Source organism: Monodon monoceros, unplaced genomic scaffold (assembly GCF_005190385.1).
Source record: "Monodon monoceros isolate NGI ecotype Baffin Bay Population unplaced genomic scaffold, NGI_Narwhal_1 Super_Scaffold_7, whole genome shotgun sequence".
In the NCBI taxonomy this organism is placed as follows: Eukaryota; Metazoa; Chordata; class Mammalia; order Artiodactyla; family Monodontidae; genus Monodon; species Monodon monoceros.
The window spans coordinates 55,626,893-55,640,133 of record NW_021703784.1 but is presented as its reverse complement, the minus strand read 5'-3'; the positions used below and the strand labels follow the sequence as shown (position 1 = coordinate 55,640,133).

Below are 13,241 nucleotides of genomic sequence, written 5' to 3'. Positions count from 1 at the left end.
TATGCCAATAAAATGGACAACCTGGAAGAAATGGACAAATTCTTAGAAAGGCACAACCTGCCAAGACTGAATCAGGAAGAAATAGAAAATATGAACAGACCAATCACAAGCACTGAAATTGAAACTGTGATTAAAAATCTTCCAACAAACAAAAGCCCAGGACCAGATGGCTTCACAGGCGAATTCTATCAAACATTTAGAGAAGAGCTAACACCTATCCTTCTCAAACTCTTCCAAAATATAGCAGAGGGAGGAACACTCCCAAACTCATTCTACGAGGCCACCATCACCCTGATACCAAAACCAGACAAGGATGTCACAAAGAAAGAAGACTAGAGGCCAGTATCACTGATGAACATAGATGCAAAACTCCTCAACAAAATACTAGCAAACAGAATCCAACAGCACATTAAACGGATCATACACCATGATCAAGTGGGGTTTATTCCAGGAATGCAAGGATTCTTCAATATACGCAAATCAATCAACGTGATATACCATATTAACAAATTGAAGGAGAAAAACCATATGATCATCTCAATAGATGCAGAGAAAGCTTTCGACAAAATTCAACACCCATTTGTGATAAAAACCCTGCAGAAAGTAGGCATAGAGGGAACTTTCCTCAACATAATAAAGGCCATATACGACAAACCCTCAGGCAACATCATCCTCAATGGTGAAAAACTGAAAGCATTTCCACTAAGATCAGGAACAAGGCAAGGTTGCCCACTCTCACCACTCTTATTCAACATAGCTTTGGAAGTTTTAGCCACAGCAATCAGAGAAGAAAAGGAAATAAAAGGAATCCAAATCAGAAAAGAAGAAGTAAAGCTGTCACTATTTGCAGAAGACATGATACTATACATAGAGAATCCTAAAGATGCTACCAGAAAACTACTAAAGGTAATCAACGAATTTGGTAAAGTTGCAGGATACAAAATTAATGCACAGAAATCTCTGGCATTCCTATACACTAATGATGAAAAATCTGAAACTGAAATCAAGAAAACACTCCCATTTACCATTGCAACAAAAAGAATAAAATATCTAGGAATAAACCTACCTAAGGAGACAAAAGACCTGTATGCAAAAAATTATAAGACACTGATGAAAGAAATTAAAGATGATACAAATAGATGGAGAGATATACCATGCTCTTGGATTGGAAGAATCAACATTGTGAAAATGACTCTACTACCCAAAGCAATCTACAGATTCAATGCAATCCCTATCAAACTGCCACTGGCATTTTTCACAGAACTAGAACAAAAACTTTCACAATTTGTATGGAAACACAAAAGACCCCGAATAGCCAAAGCAATCTTGAGAACGAAAAATGGACCTGGAGGAATCAGGCTCCCTGACTTCAGACTATACTACAAAGCTACAGTAATCAAGACAGTATGGTACTGGCACAAAAACAGAAAGATAGATCAATGGAACAGGACAGAAAGCCCAGAGATAAACCCACGCACATATGGTCACCTTATCTTTGATAAAGGAGGCAGGAATGTACAGTGGAGACAGGACAGCCTCTTCAATAAGTGGTGCTGGGAAAACTGGACAGGTACATGTAAAAGTATGAGATTAGATCACTCCCTAACACCATACACAAAAATAAGCTCAAAATGGATGAAAGACCTAAATGTAAGGCCAGAAACTATCAAACTCTTAGAGGAAAACATAGGAAGAACACTCTATGACATAAATCACAGCAAGATCCTTTTTGACCCACCTCCTAGAGAAATGGAAATAAAAACAAAAATAAACAAATGGGACCTAATGAAACTTCAAAGCTTTTGCACAGCAAAGGAAACCATAAACAAGACCAAAAGACAACCCTCAGAATGGGAGAAAATATTTGAAAATGAAGCAACTGACAAAGGATTAATTTCCAAAATTTACAAGCAGCTCATGCAGCTCAATAACAAAAAAACAAACAACCCAATCCAAAAATGGGCAGAAGACCTAAATAGACATTTCTCCAAAGAAGATATACAGAATGCCAACAAACACATGAAAGAATGCTCAACATCATTAATCATTAGAGAAATGCAAATCAAAACTACAATGAGATATCATCTCACACCAGTCAGAATGGCCATCATCAAAAAAATCTAGAAACAATAAATGTTGGAGCGGGTGTGGAGAAAAGGGAACACTCTTGCACTGCTGGTGGAAATGTGAATTGGTACCGCCACTATGGAGAACAGTATGGAGGTTTCTTAAAAAACTACAAATAGAACTACCATATGACCCAGCAATCCCACTACTGGGCATATACCCTGAGAAAACCATAATTCAAAAAGAGTCATGTACCAAAATGTTCACTGCAGCTCTATTTACAATAGCCGAGAGATGGAAACAACCTAAGTGTCCATCATCGGGTGAATGGATAAAGAAGATGTGGCACATATATACAATGGAATATTACTCAGCCATAAAAAGAAACAAAATTGAGCTATTTGTACTGAGGTGGATAGACGTAGAGTCTGCCATACGGAGTGAAGTAAGTCAGAAAGAGAAAGTCAAATACTGTATGCTAACACATATACATGGAATTTAAGAAAAAAAAATTTCATGAAGAACCTAGGAGTAAGACAGGAATAAAGACACAGTCCTACTAGAGAACGGACTTGAGGGTATGGGGAGGGGAAAGGGTGAGCTGTGACAAAGCGAGAGAGTCATGGACATATATACACTACCAAATGTAAGGTAGATAGCTAGTGGGAAGCAGCCGCATAGCACAGGGAGATCAGCTCGGTGCTTTGTGACCGCCTGGTGGGGTGGGATAGGGAGGCTGGGAAGGAGGGAGACGCAAGAGGGAAGAGATATGGGAACATATGTATACGTATAACTGATTCATTTTGTTGTAAAGCAGAAACTAATAAAGCAATTATACTCCAATAAAAAAAAAAAAAACAAGAAAAATCCCAAACAGACAACCTAACCTACAACCTAAAAGAATTAGATAAAAACCAACAAAACCTAAAGTCAGCAGAAGAAAGAAAATAACAAAGATCAGAGAGGAAATAAATAAAATAAAAAAGGAATAGAAAAAATATCAATAAAACCAAGAGCTGTTTTTTTTGAAAGGACAAACAAAATCGACAAACCTGTGGCCAGGCTCACCAAGAAGAGTGGACCCAAATAAATAAAATAAGAAATGAAAGAGCAGAAATAACAACCAATTCCACAGAAATATGAATTTCATAAGAAGGTATTATGAACACATATATGCCAAAAAATGGACAACTTAAAAGAAATGGACAAATTTCTAGAAACATACAGCCTACCAAAACTGAATCAAAAAGAAACAATCTAAACAGACTGATCACTAGAAGTGAAACAGAATCTGTAATTTAAAAAAAATAACAAAAACAAAAACTCCCTACAAACAAAAGTTTAGGACTGGATGGCTTCACTAGGGAATTCTCCCAAAGATACAAAGAAGAACTTATACCTATCCTTCTCAAACTCTTCCAAAAGACTGAAGAAAAGGGAACACTCCCAAAGTCATTCTTTGAAGCCACCATCATCCTTATACCAAAAACAGACAAAGACACTACCAAAAAAGAAAATTACAGGCCAATATCTCTGATGAATACAGATGCTAAAATCCTCAACAAAATATTAGCAAACAGAATCCAACCACACATAAAAAAGATCACACACCACAATCAAGTTGGATTCATCCCAGGGTTTCAAGGATGGTTCAACATACGCAAGTCAATGTGATACACCACTTCAACAAAAGAAATGACAATAACCACACAGTCATTTCAATAGATGCAGAAAAAGCATTTGATAAAATTCAGCATCCATTCATGATAAAAACTCTCACCAAAAGTGGGTATAGAGAGAACGTATCTCAAATTAATAAAAGCTATTTATGACAAACCTATAGCCAACATAATACTCAACTGTGAAAAGCTGGAAGCCTTCCAGCTAAAATCTCGAATAAGACAAGGATGCCCACTCTCACCACTTCTATTCAACACAGTATTGGAAGTCCTAGCCACAGCAATCAGATAAGAAAAAGAAAGAAAAAGTATCTAAATGGGAAGGGAGGGACTTCCCCAGTGGTCTAGTGGATAAGACTCCACGCTCCCAATGCAGGGGGCCCAGGTTTGATCCCTGGTCAGGGAACTAGATCCCACATGCATGCCGCAACTAAGAGTCGGCATGCCACAACTAAGAAGACTGCATGCTGAAACTAAAAAAAAAAAAAAGATCCCACGTGCCACAACTAAGACCCAGCACAGCCAAAATAAAAAAAATAATAAATAAATATTAAAAATAAATAAATAAACTGGAAGGGAAGAGGTAAACTTGTCATTATATGCAGATGACATTATACTATACATAGAAAACCCTAAAGACTCCACACAAAAACTACTAGATCTGATAAATGAATTCAGCAAAGTAGCAGGATACAAGATTAACATACAGATATCAGTTGCAATTCTTTACACTAACAATGAGATATCAGAAAGAGAAAGTAAAAAAGATCCCTTTTAAAATCACATCACAAAGAATAAAATACTTAGGAATAAACATGACCAAGGAGGTGAAAGACTTATATGCTGAGAACTATAAAACATTGATAAAGGAAATGAAGATGATTTAAAGAAATGGAAAGATATACCACGCTCTTGGATGGGAAGAATGAATGTTGTTAAAATGGCCATACTATCCAAAGCAATCTACAGTTTAATGCGATCCCTATCAAATTACCCATGACATATTTTACAGAACTAGAACAAATAGTCTTAAAATTTATATAGAACCATAAAAGACCCAAAGTTGCCACAGCAATCCTGAGGAAAAAAGAACAAAGTTGGAGGAATAAGGCTCCCAGACTTCAGACAATACTACAAAGCTGTAGTAATCAAAACAGCATGGTATGGCACAAAAACAGACATATAAATCAATGGAACAGAATAGAGAGCCCAGAAATAAACCCACACACCTATGGTCAATTAATCTTTGACAAAGGAGGCAAGAACATACAATAGAGAAAAGAAAGTCTCTTTGGCAAATTGTGTTGGGAAAGCTGGACAGCCACATGTAAAGCAATGAAGTTAGAACACTCCCTCACACAATACACAAAAATAAACTTAAGATGACTTAAAGACTTAAATATAAGACATGACACCATAAAACTCCTAAAAGAGAACATAGGCAAAACAATCTCTGACATAAATCATAGCAATGTTTTCTTAGGTCAGTCTTCCAAGGCAATAGAAATAAAAGCAAAAATAAACAAATGGGACCTAATCAAACTGCAAGCTTTTGCACAGCAAAGGAAACCATAAAACAAAACAAAAAGACAACATACAGAATGGGAGAACATACTTGCAAATGATGCAACTGACAATGGGTTAATATCCACAATATACAAACAGCTCATACAACTCAATAACAAAAAATAAACAACCCAATCAAAAAAATGGGCAGAAGGCGTAAATAGACATTCTCCATTGAAGACATACAGGTGGCCAACAGGCACATGAAAAGATGTTCAACATTGCTAATTATTAGAGAAATGCAAATCAAAACTACAATAAGGTATCACCTCACACCAATCAGAAGGGCCATCATCTAAAAGTCTACAAATAATAAATGCTGGAGCAGGTGTGGAGAAAAGGGAACCCTTGTACACTGTTGGCAGGAATGTAAATTGGTGCAGCCACTATGGAAAACAGTATGGAGGTTCCTTAAAAACTAAAAATGGAGTTACCATATGATACAGCAATCCCGCTCTTGGGCATATATTCAGAAAAGATGAAAACTCTAATTCAAAGTGAAACATGCACCCTCAACGTTCATGGATGCACTATTTACAATAGCCATGACATGGAAGCAACCTAAGTGTCCATAAACAGATGAATGGATAAAGAAGATGTGATACACACAAATAGAATACTACTCAGCCATAAAAAAAGAATGAAATAATGCCATTTGCAACAACACACACGGACCTACAGATTATACTAAGTGAAGTAAGTCAGACAGAGAAAGACAAATATATGGTATCACTTATATGTGGAACCTAAAAAATAGTATAAATGAACTTAATTACAAAACAGAAACAGACTCAAAGATATAGAAAACAAACTCATGGTTACCAAAGGGGAAGAAGGGAGAGGCATAATTGGGAGTATGGGATTAACAGATGCATACCACTATAGATAAACAACAAGGATTTACTGTATAGCGCAGGGAACTATTTTCACTATCTTGTAATAAAATAAAATGGAAAAGAATCAGGAAAAAAGAATATAGAGATATACATATATATGTATAACTGAATCACTCTGATGTACACCTGAAACTAATACAATATTGTAAATCAACTATATTTTAATTTAAAAAAGGAAAATAAAGTATATTAAACGTTTAAAAAAGAAAATATACACTACTGATGATAGAAATAAATCAAAACATCAATAATCACAATGTGAGTTAAATTCTTCTATTAAAAAAAGGCCCATATTGGGGAAAATAGGAGGGTTATATTGTTTTTAAGATATTACAAAATAAGTGTTCATATCAAACAAAATGGAGGCCCAGGCTGAGGCCAAAAGTATTAAGATAAGGTGGAGTATTTTACAGTGATTAAAAGATACAATGTGCTAGGTAATAGTCATGATCCTCATAATGGAACTGAACCAATTTAATAATAAAAAGCGCCAGAAACATAGGAGATACTGACAAACCCACAATAGTGGTAAGAGACTTTAATATACCTGTTTCCAAAGTTAACGAACCAAGTAGACACAAAAATAATCTTGGGGAAAATCTGAATAACATAATTGTGCCAATTATTAAGCTATTATTTTTTACTGCCAAACCCACCCTTCTCTATTCTGCTTTGGGGTGTTGGAGCTGGGGTTCTGAAAACCATTTTTCTGCTTTGCCAGTTGCTTTCCTGTTAGACTCTGACAATAGGGGTTGGGGCTAGAGGAAGACTGCAAAGCTGGAAGAGGAAGAAGAGGCTTGCTTCCACCAGTCTGCTTCCCATGGGTTTCCCGACTGCTTGTGATATGAATGTCGCTGGAGTAATGTCACTTCATGAGAGTTTCAGCAAGTCTCTCCACAGCAGCAGCTGAATCCAGTTTGCAGTTTTCCAACCTTTATAAACCAGCTTCAGGGATATCAGCACCAGCCAGTCAGTCTCCTCCTTGCAGAGATTTGGGGTCTCAGCTCCATGAGGCCCCTCTGAGCTCAGAGACACCAGCAGCCAAGCTCTAAAGTGCTTCTCTTCCAAGCTTCTGAATTTTAATAATTCCAACCTCTTCCCACAAAGGAAAACCCAGGCTCAGATGGCTTCATGGTGAATTCTTCCAAAATTTAAGGAAGATATAATCTCAATCTTATACAAACTTTCCCAAGCAACAGAAAAACAGTGAATATTTCTCCAAATGCATTTTATGAGGCAAACATAACTCTGACTGTAAATCCTGACAAGAACATTATAACAAAAGAAAATAATATACCCACATATCTCCTGAACATAGATTTTAAAATCCTTGACAAAATATCAATCAGCAAGTTAAATCATGACCAAGTGGGGTTTATCCTGGGAATGCAAGTCTGGTTCAACATTCAAAAATTGATATAAAATAAACAGGTGGGATTATATCAAACTAAAAAGCTTTTGCACAGCAAAGGGAACCATCAACAAAATGAAAAGACAACCTACTGAATGGGAGAACATATTTTTAAATTCTATATCTGGACAAGGGGTTACTATCCAAAAATATATTTTAAAAAAACTCAGAAAACTCAATAGCAAAAAAACAATCTAGAGGATATGAATAGACATCTTTCCAAAGAAGACATGCAAATGGCCTATAGGTACATGAAAATATGCTCAACATCACTAATCATCAAGGAGAAGCAAATCAAAACCACAATGAGATATTACCTCACACCTGTCAGAATGGCTGTTATCAAAAAGAAAAGAAATAACAAGTGTTGGCGAGGATGTGGAGAAAAGGGAACTGTTGTTCACTGTTGGTGGGAATGTAAATTGGTGCAGCTATTATGGAAAACAGTATGGAGGTTCATCAAAAAAACTGAAAACAGAACTACAATATGATCCAGAAGTTCCACTTCTGGGTATTTACCCAAAGAAAATAAAATGCACCCTTATGTTCATTGCAGCATCATTTACAATAGCCAAGACACAGAAACAACCTAAGTGTCCATCGATGGACGAATGGATAAGGAAAATGTGATTTTATATATATGTACACATACACACATATGTAAATTATTCAGCTGTAAAAAAGAATGATACCTTGCCATTTGCAACAACATGGTTAGGCCCTGAAGGCATTATGTAAAGTGAAATAAGCCAGACAGAAAAAGATAAATACCATATGATCTCTCTTAAATGTGGAATCTAAAGAAAAACACAAAAACCAACCCAAACCAAAACAAAAAAATTGAGCTCATGGATATAAAGAACAGACTAGTGGCTGCCTGAGGCAGGGGGTGGGGGGGTGGGCGAAATGGGTGAAGGGGGTGAAAAGGTACAAACTCCCAGTTATATATGGGAATGTAATGAATATAGCGCGGTGACTATAGTTAACAATACTGTATTGTGTATTTGAAAGTAGCTAGGAGAGTGGATCTTGAAAGTTCTCATTACATGAAAAAAATTTTTTTGTAACTAGGTATGGTGACAGATATTAACTGAACTTAAAAAAAAATCAGTGTAAGGAACCCTATTAATAGATTAAAGAAAAATCACATGATTGTCTCAATAGATGCAGAAAAAGCATTTGACAAAATTCAATACCCATGCATAATAAACACTGTCAGCAAACTAGGAAAACAAAGAAATTTCTTTAATCTGATAAAAGGCATTTACAAAAATATCTACAGCTAACTCATAATTTTGAAATACTGAACAGTTTCCCCCTGAGGCTGGGAACAACACAAGGATGTCCACTATCACCACTTCTCTCAACATCGTACTAGAAGTCTTAGCCAGTGAAATAAAAAAATAAAAAGGCATAAGAGGCATAAGATTGGTAGAGAATAAATGAAATGGTCATTATCTGTAAACGTCATGATCGTGAACATAGGTAATCCGAAAGAACCTGCAAATGACTAAAAGTGATAAGTGAATTTAGAAAGGTTACTGGGTACATGTTCAATATTGGAAATGAAATATAAAAAAGCAATACCATTGATGATAGCATAAAGAAGACCAAATACCTAGGAATAAATCTAATGAAAGATACACATAACCTTGCCATTGAAGCCTACAAAGCATTGTTGAGAAGAATTTTAAAAGATCTAAAAAATGGTAGGATATATTATTTTAATGAGGCAATTCTCTCCAAATTGGTCTGTAGGTTCAATGCAATTCCAATCAAAATCCTAGCAGGATTTTGTTTGGAAGTTGATAAGCTGATTCTAAAATTTGCATAGAATTTGCATACTGTTTATGCAAAGGTCTTACAATACCTGTAGCAATTTTGAAGAATAACATCACAGCTGTAGAATTTCACCATCAGTTGTCAAAACTTGTTACAAAGCTACAGTCTTTTAGATACATACACTGTCACCACCTTACCACAATGCCTCCCCAACAACTCAGTGGAGAAAATTATATAGTCTTTTCAACAAATGGTGCTGGGTCAATCAGATATCCATATAAAAGAGTTAACTTTGACTCTACCTCACACTATAAACAAAAATTAATTCTAGATAGATCATAGACCAAATGTAAAAACTAAAATAATCAAGCTTCTAGAAGGAAATATAGAAAAATATCTTCATGACTGGAGACATGCAAAAAAGTCTTGATCAGGAAATAGAAAGCACTAACTATAAAGATTGATGAATTGGATTTCATTAAAATTAAGAACTTCTGTTCACCAAAATTCACCAGTAATATGAAAAAGCAAGTCACAGACTGAGAAAAGATTTTTGTGATATATGGATCTACCAGGAACTTGTATCCAGGATACATAAAGGACTCAAATCAACAACAACAACAAAAAGGATACACAATCCAATTTAAATACAGGCAAGAGGCGAATAAGCACTTCCAAAAGAGGATATCAAAGTGACCAATAAACATAAAAAGGTATTCAACATCATTAGTCACTTGAGAAATGCAAATCAAAACCACAATGAGATATCACTACCTATCTACCAAAACCAGTAAAATGAAAAAGACTGATGGTACCAAGTATTTGTGAGGATATGGAATAACTGGAAATCTCTTGCATTAATATGGGATTGACAACTGCTACAACCCCACTGGAAAAGTATTTGGCAGTATCCACTAATGCTAAACAAATTTTACATTCTGAGGCTCAGCAATTCCACTCCTGGGTATATACCCAACAGAAGCAAGTGCTTATGTCCACCAAAAGATGTGTAAAAAAATGTTCACAGCAGCTTTATCCATAATAGCTCCCAAATAGAAATAACCAAAATGTCTATCAACAGTAAAAAGTGTAAATAAATTGTGGTATAAATGGAATAAATAAGAGAAAAAAAAAGAGTGAACCACTGACATAGGCAACAACATGAATGAATCCCACAGATTTAACGTTGAGTGATACATGAATTTCAAATCAGGCGAAACTCATCTGTGTTGACAGAAGTCAGAACAGTGGTTATTCTTAGAGGAGATACTGATTGGGAGGTTACCACATGGGATGTTGAAAACGTTCTATATTGTAATATGGGTGATAGTTAAAAGAGTATATATATGTAAAAACTCAAGCTCTGCACAAGATTTCTGTATTTTACTCTATGTAAATTATTCCTCAATTTAAAATAAATGTTAAGGAAAAACAGTGTGGTATTGGCACAGTAATAGAGAATTAATTAGATCAGTGGAGCAGAAAATGTAATCCACAAATACACTCATGCATTAAAGGGATTTTGGTTTATAATAAAGGTAACGTTTCTTTCATTTTCTGCCTCCAAATGTTGCCATCTGGATGTGATTCTTGGGACTGTGGTAGCAACCTTGAGACCTCAATGGGAACCAGCCTAAAAGAACAAGCAAGAAGGACAAGCAAGCAGGCCAAGGATGGAGAGGAGAGGATGGAAAGAGCCTGAGCCCCTTGAGAATATCAATGCACCCCAGAATTAACCATCTCTGGAAAGCCTTACTTCTCAGTTTCTTGTTATTTGAGATAAAAAGGAAAAAATCCACTTGTAACTGGGTTGTAAAAGCATCTTGACTGACAGAACCAGTTAGGAAGTTATACAAATAGTTCATGTAGGACTGCGATCTCCCCTGGCTCAGCAGTTGAAAAGCAGCAGCTCCTCAGGGAGCCACAGACTCTCAGAATAAACTCTTGGAAGCTTATCACCCCATGGGGCTAGCATCTGCAACAAGTGGTATCACTAACCTGTCCGGTCAACATCCTTTTTCACGGGCAGTACAGTATAATCCAGTTGGTCATCCGAAGCCTCAAATATACACGACTTGGGCTGCAGCATAGATTGGTGCTCTTTCCTGGGACTCCCCCTGCCTCCAACCCAGTCTCCAGACCCATTTTGGAGCTGAACCTGCTGTAGGTACGGGATCCGGAAAATCTTGTTTTGGTCCAGGCTTAACTTCTTCAGTCTTCAATTAAGGAAAGTGAATACAGAATCACAGCAGTAATGATACCTCAGGGACATTTACCAAGCAACTTTAGGGAAAGAACATGGAATCAGACTTCGACAGTTACTCCTCTTGGGTGACCTTGAGCCAGTGACTTACCCTCTCTGGGCCTCAATGTCCCTATCTCTAAAATGGGGATAGTATTTATTAACTTTTCAAGGGTCTTGTGAAGATTAAATGAGACAATATGTAAAGTAGTGTTCAGTAATGGTATTTGAATCCAAAGTAAATTTTCCAGGGATCTAAAACTTAAGCATTTAAATGCCAGCATTTCATTACTTTAACCAAATATAGTCAGCCCTCCATATCTGTGGGTTCTACGTTGGTTGAATCTGTGGACGCAAAACCCAGATACAGAGGGCCAACTACAGGTAGAGCTCAGAGTTTAACTTACCTTTCTGATTCTGACTCTTTTTTTTTTTTTTTTTGGCTCCTCTATTAGGGTCAGGATCCCATATCTCCTTCTACCCTCCTTTCTCTTTACTGCTTCTAATTCAGTCACATGATCAGAAATATCTTTACTGATGCCTCACTTTTCGGCTTGAGCTAAAGCTCAGAGGGGAGATGACTTACTCATGGCCACACAGCAGAGATAAGTGATGGAGCTGGGATTTAAACCCAGGCATTTTGGCTTCCAGAGCAGCACTCAAGATGTGAGAAAGGCTGGGGGTTATAGAGGGCCCTGCAGAGAGAGGCTTCTAGCTTTACCTCCTGAGCCCGGCCAGGCTGGCAAAGCAATTGGGGTTGGAGAGTTTGTTGTCATCCAGCATCAGTGTCTCTAGCGCCGGGAACCTCAGGATGTACCTCTTGCTGGTCAGCGATGTTACATATGCCTCCCTGTGGGTGCAAAGACCTTGGGTAATGAACAAGGGCAGGGGACAAGCTCTACCACTCCCAGGAAGAAATGGAGGATAGGAAATCAATCAAGAGGCCTAACCAGCTTGGGAACTCTACTGCCCAAGAGTGGTCTCCGCAGTGAGGGACCAAAAGGTGTAATTCCCTCTTCAACTGACCCCCTTCCCCAAACCCCACTCACACATACAATCTTTTGTATGGAGAAAGGTTGCACATATTCACTGATGGACTCAGTGAGACCAGTTTGCAGCAGGATGGAGGGGCACTAGTAATGATCATGGAAAACACCAGGGTGACAGAGTTAGGGGAAGCATTCTGTAGGAACAACACTACACAATTTTGGGTCAGGGCAGACTCCCAAGTATGCTGTGTCACCCCAAGAAGTGATAACCACGGAAGTACCAGGAGACAATGCCCTTGGCAGAGATTAAGTGGGGTAAGGTACGATGGATGAAGGGCACCATCCCTAACCACAGTGAGGCTCTCCTCTAAAGTGACTTGGTAAAGTGCACACATCAGTATGGAATTGGGAAGTCTTTTCTTAAATTCAAACTCTCTGAGGATTCCCAGAAACACTTGAGAGTGGGATTTAACAGGCTGAGGTCCTGAATCACACAGGTGGGGCAGGAAGTGGTGGCATCATTGATGGTGGTACTACCATCAATGATGTGACCTCATTTGTGTCCCCAGGTGGATGAGGCCTAGGTATTTATTTTTAAGCACGTGAAAG

At 37.4% G+C, this 13,241-nt stretch overlaps 1 protein-coding gene across 9 annotated transcripts in view; it reads right to left on the bottom strand.

Annotated features, from left to right (window-relative positions):
* XRRA1 (X-ray radiation resistance associated 1) overlaps positions 1–13,241 on the bottom strand; it is a 106,991-nt gene that overhangs the window by 48,952 nt on the left and 44,798 nt on the right. For 8 of the 9 annotated variants that reach the window (XR_003791561.1, XM_029209475.1, XM_029209473.1 and 5 more), the window contains 2 exons: positions 12,365–12,493; positions 11,400–11,617 (listed from right to left, as the gene is read on the bottom strand). The exons of the other annotated variant lie outside the window; for it this stretch is intronic. Coding sequence is in view for 7 of the 8 variants with exons in the window: in XM_029209475.1 (XP_029065308.1) it covers positions 11,400–11,617; positions 12,365–12,493 (347 nt within the window). In the remaining variant the exon portion in view is untranslated. The remainder of the gene's footprint in view (positions 1–11,399; positions 11,618–12,364; positions 12,494–13,241) is intronic. 9 annotated transcript variants of the gene reach the window in all.